Consider the following 15,968-nt stretch of genomic DNA (forward strand, 5'->3'; position numbering starts at 1 on the left):
TGTAAGAATCCTTTGAGACTGCTCCAAGCAGATTTTTTTTATGATTTACGTGACCCCAGGGTATAAAGATGTCCAGGATCATCATGAATATTAATGTTGTTCTGTAAGGTGGCGCTTATAACAGTATTTATTTCTAGCCGATGAGACAGATTCCCTAACGAAACGGAGCCCATTGAGAGCCATTTCAAATTTCTTTAAAGGTGACTTCAAGCGAGAGGCAAACGAGCCAGGTTTGGACTTTTGTCATCTGCTCCAGGAAGGGTGTAATGTCAATCAATCCTTGATTTTATCCTGTGGTTATTCTTCCTTTAGGCTCCAGAATCACTCTTTTTGTGCCACCTTAAATCTTCCAATGTTCACTGGTCAAGAAATGATTTTACCAAAATTTTGTAGGGTGCGTTCCCAGGTCTGTAACCAGCTGTTGCCAAATAATTGGATATCTGCTAAATATTAAAATATATCACACGTTTTTTTAAATGATGGTAACAGACCAATTTTAAATGGCTCCATTATCCTCATACGGTGTAGGTAACCAGTTAATGAGCTCAACCAACATTCGTGTAGATACAGCCTATCAAACGACATGCTTTGCTGGCTCATAGCGGTTTATTGGCTATATATTGATCAGGCCCACAAAAGGCTGCTTCCATTGTGTGTAGAGGATGAGTTCACTTTAAAACTTCAAAACAAATGTTCTATTGAGTATTGGAAAGTCAAATTTCCATTATTACATTTCTATTTAATATTGAGATCTTTGAAACCAGAAAGTGTATTGGATCTTAACGCCATACTCAAAGTTCACTGATAAATTCAAGCGTCAGTGTGCTTTCTTTTATATATACCCCTGGCACTTCAACATCAACGTGCCAAATTCTCTGACAGCGGGCCAGCTAATGGTCTGTAATCCGCTATTGTCTGTCAGCAGCATTGTAGTAGTTCAGTAATGCCCGTCCCACCTCTCTAAAAGCTGGACTGTTAGTAGTGTGAAGACAAACTGGTCAGCCCTGATCTCTAAATCAGTAGACACAGTTCTGTGTGCAGGCAATATAGCTTGTGTTACAGAGCCCGTGGGAACGCACCTGAGACGCAGCAGGCTATCCCGTTGAATAGTGTCCGTTGACAAGTACTATACAGATGATCACTGTACCAAACATGGAACAATCAGGCCCTTGTGTGCAGAATCTAACAAGAAGTACAAGATTGGAAAGTGAAAATAAACGTTTGATATCACTGGGGAATGTGGTTAAAAATTGGCGCAAAGTGTCCTTTTAAATGCAGCCTGTGTGTAAAGCGTGCCCGTTCTCTGCCTTCGCCAAGTTGGCAAAGTTAATATAAACTTCTATATTTTATAGAAATGTATGAAGATTTTAGTAAATTTCAAGGCTTATTACGCAAGTTAAATCTGAATGCAAAACATTAGTGACCTGTGTTCCCGAGTTACAGCGTCTCATTAGCTTAGATGTCGCTGACCTCTAAGTTTAATATTTTTACGTGTATACACACACAGTGATTCTAATCATATTAAAAATAAAAGCAAAATAGCTTAACATTTATTTTGACACTCTTTAGGAGGCATAATTAGTAGTAAAGTCTATTCCTAGATATCGCTATAGACGCAGAATAAATGTAGTAATATATTTGTGGGATTACACGGACTGTAAAAATGGCAAGGAGTGAAACCATGGCTTTTTCAAAATTCACTTGGGTAGGCTAAGAAATAAGTTGTTTCCTGGTAAGAGTGTTATAAAGGGAACATGTGAAAATTGATTTTGTTGTATTGGCTGAAACGTGATCCTGAAGGGTGTGAAAGAAAGTTAAAAAAAAAAAGTTATGTTTTCAGTTGAACTTGAGCGTGGGTTAACTGTGAGATTAAACTGCTGGTGCTTTGCAAGCCCAGATGTACAGTACTAATGATCTCTAGTACACAGCAGACCTTTGTGGGCGATATGCTAGTTTATAGAACTCCTCTTTATAACTTGTTTATCGTAATGTCTCTGTGCGCCCCCAGATCTGGGAGAGTTTCACCTTTCCTTAGGTGTCCTCTAGAAGCAGCATGCTACCGTAACTGTGAAAGTCCATATTTCATCTGCACAATGCAGTTTTGGTTGGATAATCTGCTAAATTGACCAGCGGTTGTATTGTGTCTGATCCGATTGGATCAGGTGTGGCTGACAATTGGGTTGCATGAACAGTGCTTGTGCAGGAGCCCTACCCCCCCCCCCCCCCCCCTGGCAGGGCGTGCCCAGCCAGATCACTACAGTATTGCTCATTAATCCTGGTGTTTGACTCATGTTAAACAATAAGAACACAATATACATATATACATAAGACCTAAGTCACTACTTTGGATCAAACCGTACCCTGCCCTGATTCCCATATTGTGTTGTGTCACTAAACAAACCTCAGAACAATGTGTTGTTTTTCTGACCAAAAATCATTAGAAAACACCCAGAGACAAAGCCCCTTTTCCTCTCTGTGTCTCATCCTATTGGAAAAAAAAAATTAAAATGGTACAATTTATTTATCTACTTTTACCAGGGAGTTCCCTCTGCTCTCGGCAGACATAACACAGTTCTGCCCACTTCAGTAATGGCAGCTTCAACTCAGCAAATCATCAATTGGGTCCGAGTCCTAATTTACTGTACATTTACAGGTGCAAACGCAGGATTTTTAGAAGGGGGTTTTTCCACACCACGCCGCCAGTAGGCGTGACCAGCATGCATGTGGGCATAGCTATAATTTTAGACAGTGCTTGTCTGCTCTCCAGCTCTTCCTATTCCTATAATATACACTACTGTTAAGTGCACACAGCTCTCCCTTTCCAAGCAGAGCTATGTGAAGCGGGGGCAGGGTCTAGCCACCTCAATTATACGGTCCTCTAGGCTTGGAGGGGGGTTTCCAGGAACTAGTAACCCCCCACCTCGGTTTGCCTATGTTTTATCAGTTTCACATGCCCGAAACATGGCGTTTAGCAACTTTTTATTTATTTTTCTTTAACATCAGATTGCTAAATGTGCATGCTGTATCGTCTACTGATAGCTAGGATAGCTTGCTGCTGCTTTTAAATTCATAATATATTGGCTTGTGGGCTTCTTGGCTTTCTCTTTGAAATAATGACTTGTCTCTTGATTTGCTCTTAATAAATAATTTGGAAAGGTTTGTACGGGCAAACGCCCCTTAATAATACTGAGGACTGCACTAACTGACTGCATGAACACCTGGTTTAAACAGATGATCTAGGAGTCAAAGGGATCATTCCGCTAAATTTTGAAATAAAACCACAGTGATTGTCCCAGTATTATTACAGCTGGGTCCTGCATTAACAACGCTCTCATTTTCACTATTTCTGTTGTTTTAAAGGGAATCACTGTTTTCCCCGCACCTTTTCTAGAATGAGAAAGTAGTCTCTCCTTTTGAGGTGTAAGTTTGCTTCTATATTATTTGTGCATAAAGATTTCCCTTTAATGCAGAGCGACTTTCTTCCATTGGCTTCGACTGTGGCTGTCAAATTCTTTAGTTGTTCTTGCTCGGCATTATTAGATTGGATACCAGGTGCACAAACAATACAGGTGTTCAAACGTACATAAAGGTGTTTTTTTGTTTAAACAAGAGAAAACTCTTGACTTTTCATATACATTTTTATCATACAAAAAACTACTTTTTTTTTTCTGGAAAAGGTTGGAATATATTCTCTCTAGTTTCCTGGAGCACTATAATCCCATATCTCATACAGAGTTAATGATAACAAAAAAAAAAATCTTAAGCTGTACGGTATAATTCAGCGAATGGGAATACTTGTGTCATGTGACGAACCCAAAGAAAATTCCATTGTAGGGAATCCTAGTGGCCGATATACTGATGGCTGCTTACGAGCTGTGGATGAAGTTACTAGAGTCAGTTGCTGCATACCCCAGCGCGTGTGTATTGTTAATATAGATTTAAAAGTTTCTTTCAATCTCTAGGGGTGGTGGAGCCGGTGGACATAACGGATAACGGAGACGGGACACACACCGTGGCTTACACGCCTAGCGTTGAGGGTCCGTACACTGTGTCTGTCCAGTATGCAGATGAGGAGATCCCAAGGAGGTAAATATATTTCATGTATTGTGCAGCATGGCTAATCTGTTTATGTACTACCCGTACCTACGTACAGGTAGCGCTTGTAAGTGCGTAAGCAATAGGTAATGCCACGGTCTAAAATTTGAAATGCGCCATTGAAATTTTAGAACTTGTGGGTATGGCTCCATTGTTTCTTATTTGACCTGTTTATAATGCACTAGTCATGTGAGTAAAACACAAAGGCAGATGGGTGCGACTGAGCCCTTAATGTGTGTTATGTGCAGAACAGATGATTATGTTGTTCTTTTATAGTGTGATATTTATATTCATATAGGGGAATGTGTTCATTTTTGTATTGTTCTTCAGCTTAGACCAGATGAAACCAAGTATGGAGCTGTTCAGGGCAGGATAAATACAATGAATACATGAATCCTGCTCCTTAACTCCCTCACCAGCCTCCTACTATCTCTTGTTCCTTAAGCAAAATCAGTTTAAGCATTATAATAAATAATATAATTGCTGCAAAAACAATAATATAGTACAGAAGGTTCAATACTAATGGTGAATTTTGTGACTTCTGTATATTTTGGGCTCTTCCCAATCAGATCATAGTTATCATTTATTTAGTACATTCTACAAAATGAGCTAAAATCTGATTGGTTGCTATAGGCAACATCTCCACTTTTTCCAAACCCGCAGTTTAGTAAATATACCCCTTGGTGTTACTGAAATGACTGTATGACCGATCAGTAGAGTAAACCATTGGAGAGCAGTCCAGATGTCTGTCCGTAATGCTCCAGTTTTGTCAGAGCTGTTTCTTGTGTATCTGCTGTAGCGCAGCCAACAGAGTCCCTCTGGAGTCTAGTTTGTGCCTTGTACAATGATAAAACCGATCTGACTTTCTGTACAGTCCTTTCAAGGTGAAGGTTCTTCCGACCTACGATCCCAGCAAGGTGACCGCCAGCGGCCCAGGGCTCAGTTCCCAGGGGGTTCCTGCCAGTCTTCCCATTGATTTTGCTGTAAACGCTAAGGATGCTGGGTTAGGAGCACTCTCTGTCCAAGTAACCGTAAGTCAAGTCTTCTGGATTCTGGGTCCTGGACCATTTGTTCTTTGATAAATAAACTTCTATAACTACAAACTTCTTAATACTAAAACCTAAAAAAAAGTATTTATTTAAACGGGTGTTTAAATTCTGCAGAGTGATACCGTGATTTAGTAGTGTGTAGATGTATTATAGCCCACGCGCTCAAAAGAACAGTGCAGGGTCCTTCAGAGAGGTGAACATCATCACCGACTTTCTCCGTCCCGCTGGGCCTCGCTGTGGGGTCCATTGACTGCTAGTTATGCCCATGGCCACAATGGTATTTTATTCCTAGGAAACTGGTAGTCATGGTACGCACATACAACAGTATCTAGATAAAATATTTTGCCATATTTGGTCTGTCTTTACTTAAATGCACGTTGACCTTCAAAAAGTCATTGTTCTTGTAATTTCATTACAGAACGTTCTACTGAAAACTCCAGTAAAATATGATCTTGTTGTGATCACTGTTGGCTAAATGCCCTCTCACCTGTACATTAGATATGATCTGGTTTTTTTTTAGTTCCTAACTAGTCTAGTTTCCCTTCTAGTTGTTTCTTACACCATTTACGACAGGTAGTTGTAATGTAAAATTCGCTTTCTTTGCCAGAACGGTTAGTTTCATGGTCCCAATTTATAGATGAATAGTTAAAATCCCCATAACGACATTATTCTGTGCTGGCATCTCAATATGTAACTGAGTTTCAGTATAATAGTTTATGCTGTTTGGTTTTATAACAAATACCAATTTGATTTTACTGGTTTCCCTTTCTCTCTATGTGTACCCATAGGAATCCTACATTGTTATAATTTGCACAGATTCCCTCCAGCCGGCCCAGTCACACGTTTTCATAAACCACCCAGTCTCCTCCTTTGTCTCCTCTAATCCCTCCCTTCACGCTTTCCTTATTTCCCTCAACTAAGCCCTGTTCACTTCCTCCTTTCCTAGTTTAATTCAGCCTTCTAACCGCTTTCTCCCCCAGCACACCGGTAGTCTTCTCCTCGAGGTGCAGCCCATCCCTAGCGTTAGAGGCTGTAGGAGAGGAATCGTCCCAGTTCTCCCAAACACTCCTTCCTACATCAACTTATCAGCCACTTATTAACCTCCCTGATCCATACTTACCAACTTTCTGAAGTTGGGTACCGGGAGTCTTCCGGGAAAGGGGGTGGCGTGAGGGGGGCGGGGTGCCAAAAATCGCGTCATTTTGGACCCACCCCCTATGACATAATGACGCAAATGTGTCATTTTACACCGGGGGCGGGGCCAAATGCCGAGATTCACGGAGAATCGCAGCCTTTTTGACCAAATTCTGCCCACTTCACTAGGAAGTGACCAGAATTCGGGAGATTACCATACTCTCCCGGGAGTCCATGAGACTCACCCAAAATGCGGGAGTCTCCCGGACATTCCGTGAGAGTTGGCAAGTATGCCCTAATCCCCCGCTGTCCTTCAGGCGTAACATGCGGCAGAGGTGGTATTTCAGAAAGTATTACCTTGTAAGTTTGAGCATTAAGTTCATACTTGCCACCTTTTTGATGTTCCCCTGGGTATGGCCGGTGGAGGCAGGGCTTGGTGAATCGCATCATTTTTGGCCCCACCCCGTGATGTAATGACTATTGCGTGTCATTTTACAGTGGAGGGAGCGGGGTAAAAATGATGCAATTCCCATGGAGTTATAGTATTAATAATATTATTTATTTATTATTATTAATAATAATAATATCATCCAAACATTAAGTATAGCAAGTATTTACAATTAAATATTATATTATTGTATTTTTTTGTGTTTAATGTTATAATATTTTGAATCATGTTTTTGGGCCGTGAACAGCTGCCGGAGATGCTTTTGCTAGTACCGGGTGTCCGTCATTCCAGGATGTTGGGGATTTAGTTACAAACTGTAAATCTTGTACAACAAGAAACATTGATGTTTGTTTAGGAATTGAAGGAAAACATAAATGAGCCTGGGGGATATTCCTAGAAATTTGAATAGATGGACAGAGTGATACTCTGGGCAATTTCTCAAAACATGCTTGTGTAACAGAAGATTATCATTCCTTGGCTTCCAAGGGAGCTGTAATCTTCATTGATGTTAGTTTTATTGTAACAATATTGTGATTTGGATTGTGTTTCCTTAGCTGTTTGCTTTACTTTACGCTAATTGAAATTTTTTCTTTTGTACCTTTTTTTTTTTTTTTTTTTTTAAATTGGAACCATGTTTTCATTGCTGTTAGGACCAAGAAGGTAAACCGAAAAAAGCTCAAATCCTGGACAACAAGGACGGAACATATGCAGTATCCTACGTTCCTGACAAAACTGGGCGCTATCAGGTTGCCGTAAAATATGGAGGTGATGATATTCCTTACTCTCCGTATAGAGTCCGGGCAGTACCCTCAGGAGATGCCAGCAAGTGCACCGTTGCAGGTAACAACTTCTACCACAACTTATAAACACGACACCACACCGCAGGTAACACCTTCTACCACAACTTATAAACACAACACCACACCGCAGGTAACACCTTCTACCACAACTTATAAACACAACACCACACCGCAGGTAACACCTTCTACCACAACTTATAAACACAACACCACACCGCAGGTAACACCTTCTACCACAACTTATAAACACAACACCACACCGCAGGTAACACCTTCACTACCACAACTTATAAACGCAACACCACACTGCAGGTAACACCTTCACTACCACAACTTATAAACACAACACCACACTGCAGGTAACACCTTCACTACCACAACTTATAAACACAACACCACACTGCAGGTAACACCTTCACTACTACAACTTATAAACACAACACCACACCACAGGAGACGCACTTTTAACTGCCACAACTGATAAACATTATAAAACCACACTGCTGCAGGTATAATGTTTCAGTTGTGGTATTTACGTTCTAACACTGCACCACTGCAGGTATGACCTTTTAACTAGGACAACTTATAGACATAAGCTCACACCATGTGCTGAGTATCTAGGATGGTCAAAGAAGACTGGCACCTACCCAGTATTGTCTCCACTTGGATGGTTGACAAGGTCTATGAGTACAACCAGTAGGTGTGAGAGCGTTTTTAAGTCCTTTCCCTGTGAGTTCCTTATTGTGACTCGCCTGCACGTTTCCCCAACTCTTTTTATGGCTCAATATTAGACCTACTAACTCGGTGACTGATTTGCATTTTAAACAACATCCCTGTGTCGTCCATTACATGTAACATGCAATAAAATGACTCCATAGACACACTTTGGAATAGCAATAACTGAAGTATACAATGAGGTGACTGTAAATATGTGGATTTTGCTGAAAATAAATGACACAGTGGAAATAAATTAAATTACTGCAGTCTTAGACTGCTATGGCTGATATTACCAGAGAGTTTGACGGTCACTTTGCAAATAGTTTCCACAATGTTAATGTGATGCTTAAACGTCAGAGGTCAACCAGCTTGAACAGAGCCAGGGAGCCATTAGCACCCTGGTTCACTGCACAAAATGAGTGGCTCAGTGATCAAGTTACAGTAATAGTCACATGAGGGCAATTTCAGTCTTCAATGGTCTGTTCTGCTGTTCTGAATGTAGTTATTATAGGTGTCTGTCAGAAGCCCAGTGTGCTCCTATAATGACCCACCAATGCCTTTCAGCCCAGCGTTATGTCCTTGGCTTGGCAGAGGTCATATACAAATACCATTAGCAATTTTAAAAATTCCTCCCACTAAACCTTTAACCCTTTCCTACATGTTCAATATAAACAACTTGAATATGATACAGCGTAGATGCATATAAACGCTTAAATTCATATACAAGTATTGCATTACAACCAGGCAGATCTTTACAAATACATTAATGATAAATGTCTTTTTAAGATACAACTTTAGTTTTGTGTATGTTTTTCCAGTATAGGATAGACTACAGGAGAATTGTTGAAAAATTGCATCTATGGTAGTGCAGTTTATAATGGCTGCATTATATTCCAGACTATTGTCAGAATATACAAAGTTGTTATTGTTGACATATGTGTACATCCAGACTAGCAGATCTTACGTTACGTGCCCTTCTGGTTACAAACTGATGCTTGCTCACATACCATTCTGTTTAGATGAAATGTCAACCTCAAGAATATGCCGGTTTTAAAAAAAACGTTTTTTTCTAATGCGATTTCCACCTAGTAATAAATCCGACATTATCACTGTCCCTACATTATTTGTTCTATTTAATTTTATTGTGAAGCACGGTGTCCCTATTTTATAAAGCAGTCCGGAACCTTTTCAATTGGCACCTGCCGCTAATGTTTTGCTGCTTAACGAAATTGACTGACAGTTCAGCAATTTCTGTGAATAGTAATGGCTCTCAGCCTTGGCTAATAGCGGCTTACGTCCGACTGTCTCTCTGCATCACGCAAAGAGGTCATGACCTCTCGGTGTAATCTGAGTACTAGTCGTTCATTCATGTGCTTATAGACAGTTTACTCCTTATGAGACTACCTACAAGTCTACCATAATTACATTTATTTTTTGGATATTCCATGTATGTGGTCAGTTCATTATATCCTCCACTGGTGATATTCTGAAGTGTTTAGTGTCATTTTAGTGCATACTAAATGTTGTCCTTTTTTCTTATATACACTGTTTGCTTTACTTTTTTTTTTTTTTTTTTACACCACAATAGTTCCTTTGCTTGTTATTTATTAATTCTGGAAATACATTTTTGTGTGGCCTCTCTTGATTTTGCCCGGTCATTGATTAATCATTAGCCGGCTGTTTGATCTGTTCAAGGCTATGTATTGTACCTGAGTTTTCTGTACAAGGTCATAGGATATGTACACACAAACATGCTATTTTTTGGGGTATTTTAAGGGGAATGAAAATCTTGCTTTATCCCCAAGTAACTAAACTCAATAACATCATTTTTTTTTCCAAGCAGGATTTCTAATAAATGCATTAGAGGCTCATGTTTCATTTGCCTCAATATTGCCCCAGCTTTTGTTGAATTTTGAGTGCAATTCTATCTGCAAGTTCTTTTTATTGTCACTGCAGTATTTGTTTGCTTTGTTTTAAATTTATTGTAGTGTTGTTCAATACAAGGGTGTTGGAGCTGTACCTTTGCCATTACTTTCTTTTCTGCACATGTTTAGTCTGTTTGCTGCATTCCTGTGGTTTTGGTCACACAGAGCCAGGGCGGGCACAATAGAACCTGTCGCATGTTGTCACTGAAGGTCTCCATTACAGCGTCTGTGTGCAATTTCCTGGAAATTGGTTAAATAGTAGATGACTGCCGAGGTCTGTGGTATAAAAGATCTACCTCGTGGAGTCAAACCCTGCACATATAAAGGGAGACAATCTTTTATTTCTTTTGTTTGGGATGGATGTATAGAAAAATCTTGTACGACTTTACCTAGCTTCTATGAATTCATCTTGCGGATCTCGTGGTTCAGTAGAGCTTCCATTGTTTCTCTTCTCTTCCCCTCTTCTCCCATAGTTTATCCTGTTATTCTAAATGGTGCATGATCATACTCACAATAGCTTGGGGTGCGGTCTAACGGCGAGGCATGTGTGTGAATTCCTTGGGGGTGTAGTGTGACATCATTTGGGTATGGCTAGTTCCGAAAAGCACCAAAAATGATAGGAAGCAGGCTAAGGGGTGACTAATGCAAGTCCCTGAGTTTACGTATAATTTAGCTAAATCTTGTTCTGCTGACTAATATTTACATTCTCCATATCTAGACACAACTGAGCAAAAAAAAACAAAACATGTTTTAAGATGCTAAGTACCTTTGATGGGGGGCTATCAAGACAGATTTGTGTCAGTTTTTAGACAATTTAAGGCAAGCTCTAAAAAGATATAAATAAAAAATAAATAGTATTTTAAAAGTTAAAATATCAGTGTTGAAATGGGCTGGTATACAGTGGTATGCTATAACTCCCCTTCTCCTACTGCCTCCATTGTAAAACTATCGCATTCCATTCACTTACGCTTTCTATACCATCACTTCTAAATTTCCATTTCGACCACTGAGTATACAGTTAGTGTAGGCTGGAGAGTAATATATTGTGACCTAACCAGGGGTAATATAGACCCGGTGTAGAACACAGCGAGAGAAAGACCAAACTAAAGGCAACAGAGCCGATGATGTTGTCTTGAGGATTTGGTTGAAAAAACAAAACAAAATCAAAGTTACTATGCAATCCAGTTCTTTAATCATTGTGGTCATTTAATTGTAGTTTCTCTTTTATATAAAACATTTCATTAACGGTAGTGAGTAGCACACGCATGTGACTATATCGCAAAACACAAAAGGAAACAATTTTGCTTAATATGTTCACTACATATTTGATTTCCTCTTTTCAGATCTCCCCCTAGTTTTCCCAATACATAAAAACCAGGCAGCCATGTGTTTAAACTCTCCACTTTCCTTGCATTTAGTAGTGACGGAGAGCAAATTATGCCATTACCTATAATTTCTTGCCCCGTTATTATACTAAACTCTGGTACATTTGATACTAAGCTGGTTGGATGTTCTTTTAAGTGATGTAGTTAAATCGGACTTTCTTATTTATTGAGGCATGTTCTATTCCTATAGACAGGTGGGGAAGGGGTAAGGTCAGGAATCTCGTACCTTTTTATAGTATAATTTAAGCTTTGCTTCAAAAGCTTTATCGGTAACAATAAAATATTTATTAAATCCTACTTTGCCCATATTTTACCATGTATGCCCGTATCCATGAATAGTCAACTTTTTTCCCCCAAAAAATCTTTAGGTCTCAATTCTTATTCATAATTTAAATTTCTGCTTTAGTAAGCGTAAACTTGGGGTACATTTTGTGGCGTTGGCAAACTTCAGGTCACATTGGCGCCTCTGGATTTATTTGCCACAGTATGGGGGCCTTGCTCACCCCCCGCAATAAGTTGAAGGATCTCGGGAGGGTGATGTGTTTTCTAAGTCTGCTGTCTCTTCCAGGACCTGGGATACAACCTGCGGTGAAGACGGGCGAGGAGGTTGGCTTTGTGGTTGATGCCACCACCGCTGGGAAAGGGAAAGTCACTTGCAGCATACTGGATCCCGACGGCCTGGAATCCGAAGCGGATGTCATTGAAAACGAGGATGGCACCTACGATATCTTCTACACTACCGCTAAAACTGGACCCTACGTAATACATGTCCGCTTTGGTGGAGTGGACATCCCTAACAGTCCCTTCACTGTGATGGTAAGTTTATCGTGCACCATATGTTTTCTATCGTCTGGTGTATATTTGGTTGCCCGATACAAACGCCTCAACTGCTTAATGAAGAAGCGTCCTGCCAAGTGGGGCTCCGTTCATCCTGACACTGCGTACAGCAGTGTCATGTATCCGAACTAATGCCACCACAGGTCCTCTGGCGCAGTAATATGGATCGGTGTCTGTACTGCAGTAAGCCTTAGAGCCATGGGGTAGTGTTGGTGGCGGCATCATGTTTTGGTCAAGATGGTAGATGACCGCTCGGAAGGGCTCAACAAGCTAACAGAATGCTTACATCTATTGTGTTGGTGATTTGCCCCGTTCTGCCTACACATCCCATGAATAGAACCCAAATCTGGACAATGAATATTGTATAATAATTTAGTGAACCTGTAACTGTGAAGTGTTACCGCTACTTATATCATCTTTGTAACCGTAGAATCCAATAATAGCCGTGAGGACTTGTTCAGCTTGCGTTATGCCTGTCGTGCTCTGTGTGATATTAAGTGTTTGTTTTTAACCATTTTGTTCCACCATGCTAGGCTACAGATGAAGTCCCCGTAGTGGCTCAGGAGCAGTCTCTTAGTGCCTGTCCTCCAGGCCATGAATCTTTGGTATATATCTATTCATACATGTATGACCAATCCACGTTCCTTCCACGTTTCTTCCATTACAGAAAATGACATTGCTGCCTCTTGGAACTGCTTGCGCCATTCTCGGCCATGTTGATCATTTTCCTTGTTTTGTTTTTTTTTTTCTCTCCACGTATTTGATTTCATGATTTTATTTATTTTACCTTTTTAAAGTGAAAAAATGTCACAACCAGATCACCTTTTTTATTATTCTTTATGTATGACGCTGATGAGAAACGTCTTTGATTCACAGACTTCTTGTATGACTTTCACGACTTTATCATTCATTCACTTTTTGTTTTGTTGTCCCTGAAATTCTTCATTACTGATTGATGATATTGTTACAGCTGTAACATCATCCTTTACTCTGTATAATATATGTATAAATCATTTTTCTTTTATATAAATCATTTTTCTTTTCCAGATGTCACATACTTCAGATGGAGTCTCTGATTTTTATTTTCCATCATTTGCTTCTAAATTGTCCGTACTTTGATATTCACGCTGGTGATTTTGCAAACTGACAATGTGCACGGATAGCGTAGGGTTCAGTTAACCCGTCACTTGCTATATTTTGCACTATAGTCAGTAGAGAACCGTGGCATAAGAGTAGATAGTCTGGTGTAAATTCTGTGGGTTGAGATCTGTACAAGATTTGGGATTTCAGCAGAAAATAGATTTACTGCGAAATAGGTTCCGTTACCGTTGCCTATATCAACTAATCAGATCTGAACGGTCTTGGTTTTAATCTCTAAACTTTATTAAGGGAACATTTGATTGGCAATTATAGGTTACATTACCTTTTTTTCCTGTGCACCGGTTTTCATAAATGTCTCCGATCTGTTAATAGCGGTTGATCGTGTCCGTGTTGGAGTTTGTATGGTCCACTTTGTTAGTGCATGTGAAGTAGTATCCTTATTATTCAATACAAAGTAGTTGATGGTTAGAATTACAAAAACATTAGGCTGCGCTTCCTCCATACTTCTCCCGTGCTGCCCCCCTCCACTGGAACAACCTCCATCCGTCTGAAGGAGTTAAGATTAGGGGACAAACGGGCTCTCAAAACCCATCTGTTCCTCAAGGCCTACCAGCCACCACTTAACCTTCTCCATCCTTGTTCTCCTTACCTCCCATCTCCTCCTATGTTTGATCTCCTCCACTGACTCCTCTCGTGCCTGCTGTCTGTTTCCCCTCCCCTTAGAATGTAAGCTCTTTTGAGCAGGACCCTCTTCCCTTCTATCCCTATACCATTTCTTATACTCCTACACCACTGCACTTGCTATGCCTGGAGATATTGAAGTATTGGCTATACTCGTCTTACTCTGTACTGTTGTACCCTGGTATACGGTCTGTACTGTATTTTGTACGGTTCTGCGGATACCTTGTGGCGCCATATAAATAAAGAAGAATAATAATACTTGTTAGAAACAGTATTTGGATCACAGAGGCTAAAACAGTTTTAATGATCCATAGATCCCTTTCCCCATCTTTCAGTACTTACTTCATACACCAGAGGGCCCTTGTTACACCACAGTTACCTGTAGGCAGGAGATGGACTATCAGGTTTATATGAAGGCAGCTGCTGTAGCGGACAGTACACTATCTGTCCAGTAGATGGCGCAGTATAAAAGCCCTGTCTTCTGTTTTATTGAATAGGTCTAGCTGGCCCTGTTCCTCCTACGTGGGGAGCAGTTGTGGCAGTATTCACCTAAACGGCACAGTCCAGCTCACGGCTGCTGGTAACAACGAGGGTCTCGATGGAGGCAAATAAGGCTTTGCCTCCATCGAGACCAATAGGGGGTAGAATAAGACTGTGAAAAGGGGACAGTTGGTCAAAACTGGACAACCCCTTTAACTTATCCTTATAGCGTTGTCCAGCTAGCAGTTCTTCAAGCACATCGTCTGTTTGCATAATCACCAGCCACACTGTCCTGCATTTTTATTTTTTGTACAAATATCCCGTTTTCACTTTCAGGTAACGGAATCGGCATATGCACCTGTTGGCTCAATGAATGGGATGGGGTTCAGACCTTTTGATTTAGTTATACCATTTGCCATAAGGACGGGAGAGATCACAGGTGAGAGTAAGATAGAACAAGTTAATCCTGACATATACATGTTGCCTTGATCACCGTAAGTCACTTTGAAATATCCCTTCTGCTGCCCAGGCGAAGTCCTTATGCCTTCAGGGAAGACGGCGCCTGCAGAGATTGTTGACAACAAAGACGGCACTGTGGCTGTGCGTTATGTTCCAACGGAGACCGGACTCCATGAATTACATATCAAATGTAATGGAGCGCATATTCCAGGTACAGTGAGGCCGAAAGCCACTTTACTGCTGGGTCTACCATCCCTCTTACACTGGTGACATTGTGCCCTAAGCTGATGGCCTCTCCCTGTAGGACACAGTGGATCAATGCTGACTTTTGGGTATAATTTGAACCAGGTTGTCTTCAGGCAACTGCTGACACTATAAGTCTATAACTAAGGATAGTTAAGCTGCAGCTGACTCAGACTTATGAGGACTTCATTGCACAGGGGTCCTCTCTACCGATTCTCCCCCAACCTTACCCATAATGCCCTCCTCTAGGTGCTCTTTTAATGTGCCCAGAGAGCACATTTCAGTTTATGGTATGCCCCATAGGTTAATGTTTAAAATTGTTAGAGAATAAGGTCTTAACATTTTAAGAACCAGTATAAAGCCTTCAGATGGGTAGTTTATGCAGCCTTCAAGGTCATAGAGAATGTTAGAACCTGTTCAGTCAGTTTACTGGAACAGGTGTATAGCGTCTTTCTTCTCCAACAGGTATTCCGACTAACATCCAGAAAGGCACTATTGCTGCCATCTTGTGGCCGAAGTGTGAAAAAGCACGACAGTCAATGGTCGCTTTTAATATTTTAATCAATCTGTTTCTTTACTCTCTTTTTTCCCCCTCATCTTTATTTTTTATCATT

The 15,968-nt window shown here is 40.5% G+C and overlaps 1 protein-coding gene across 3 annotated transcripts in view; it reads left to right on the top strand.

Annotated features, from left to right (window-relative positions):
* Window positions 1–15,968, top strand: part of FLNB (filamin B) — a 157,174-nt gene that overhangs the window by 120,028 nt on the left and 21,178 nt on the right. Inside the window, exons 26-33 of one of the 3 annotated variants that reach the window (XM_075183278.1) lie at window positions 138–230; window positions 3,963–4,086; window positions 4,970–5,126; window positions 7,377–7,566; window positions 12,122–12,369; window positions 12,924–12,995; window positions 14,989–15,091; window positions 15,182–15,322. In XM_075183278.1, the coding sequence (XP_075039379.1) occupies window positions 138–230; window positions 3,963–4,086; window positions 4,970–5,126; window positions 7,377–7,566; window positions 12,122–12,369; window positions 12,924–12,995; window positions 14,989–15,091; window positions 15,182–15,322 (1,128 nt within the window). The remainder of the gene's footprint in view (window positions 1–137; window positions 231–3,962; window positions 4,087–4,969; window positions 5,127–7,376; window positions 7,567–12,121; window positions 12,370–12,923; window positions 12,996–14,988; window positions 15,092–15,181; window positions 15,323–15,968) is intronic. The other 2 variants (XM_075183276.1, XM_075183277.1) reach the window with 2 other exon arrangements.

This window comes from Mixophyes fleayi, chromosome 8 (genome assembly GCF_038048845.1).
Source record: "Mixophyes fleayi isolate aMixFle1 chromosome 8, aMixFle1.hap1, whole genome shotgun sequence".
Classification (NCBI taxonomy): domain Eukaryota; kingdom Metazoa; phylum Chordata; class Amphibia; order Anura; family Limnodynastidae; genus Mixophyes; species Mixophyes fleayi.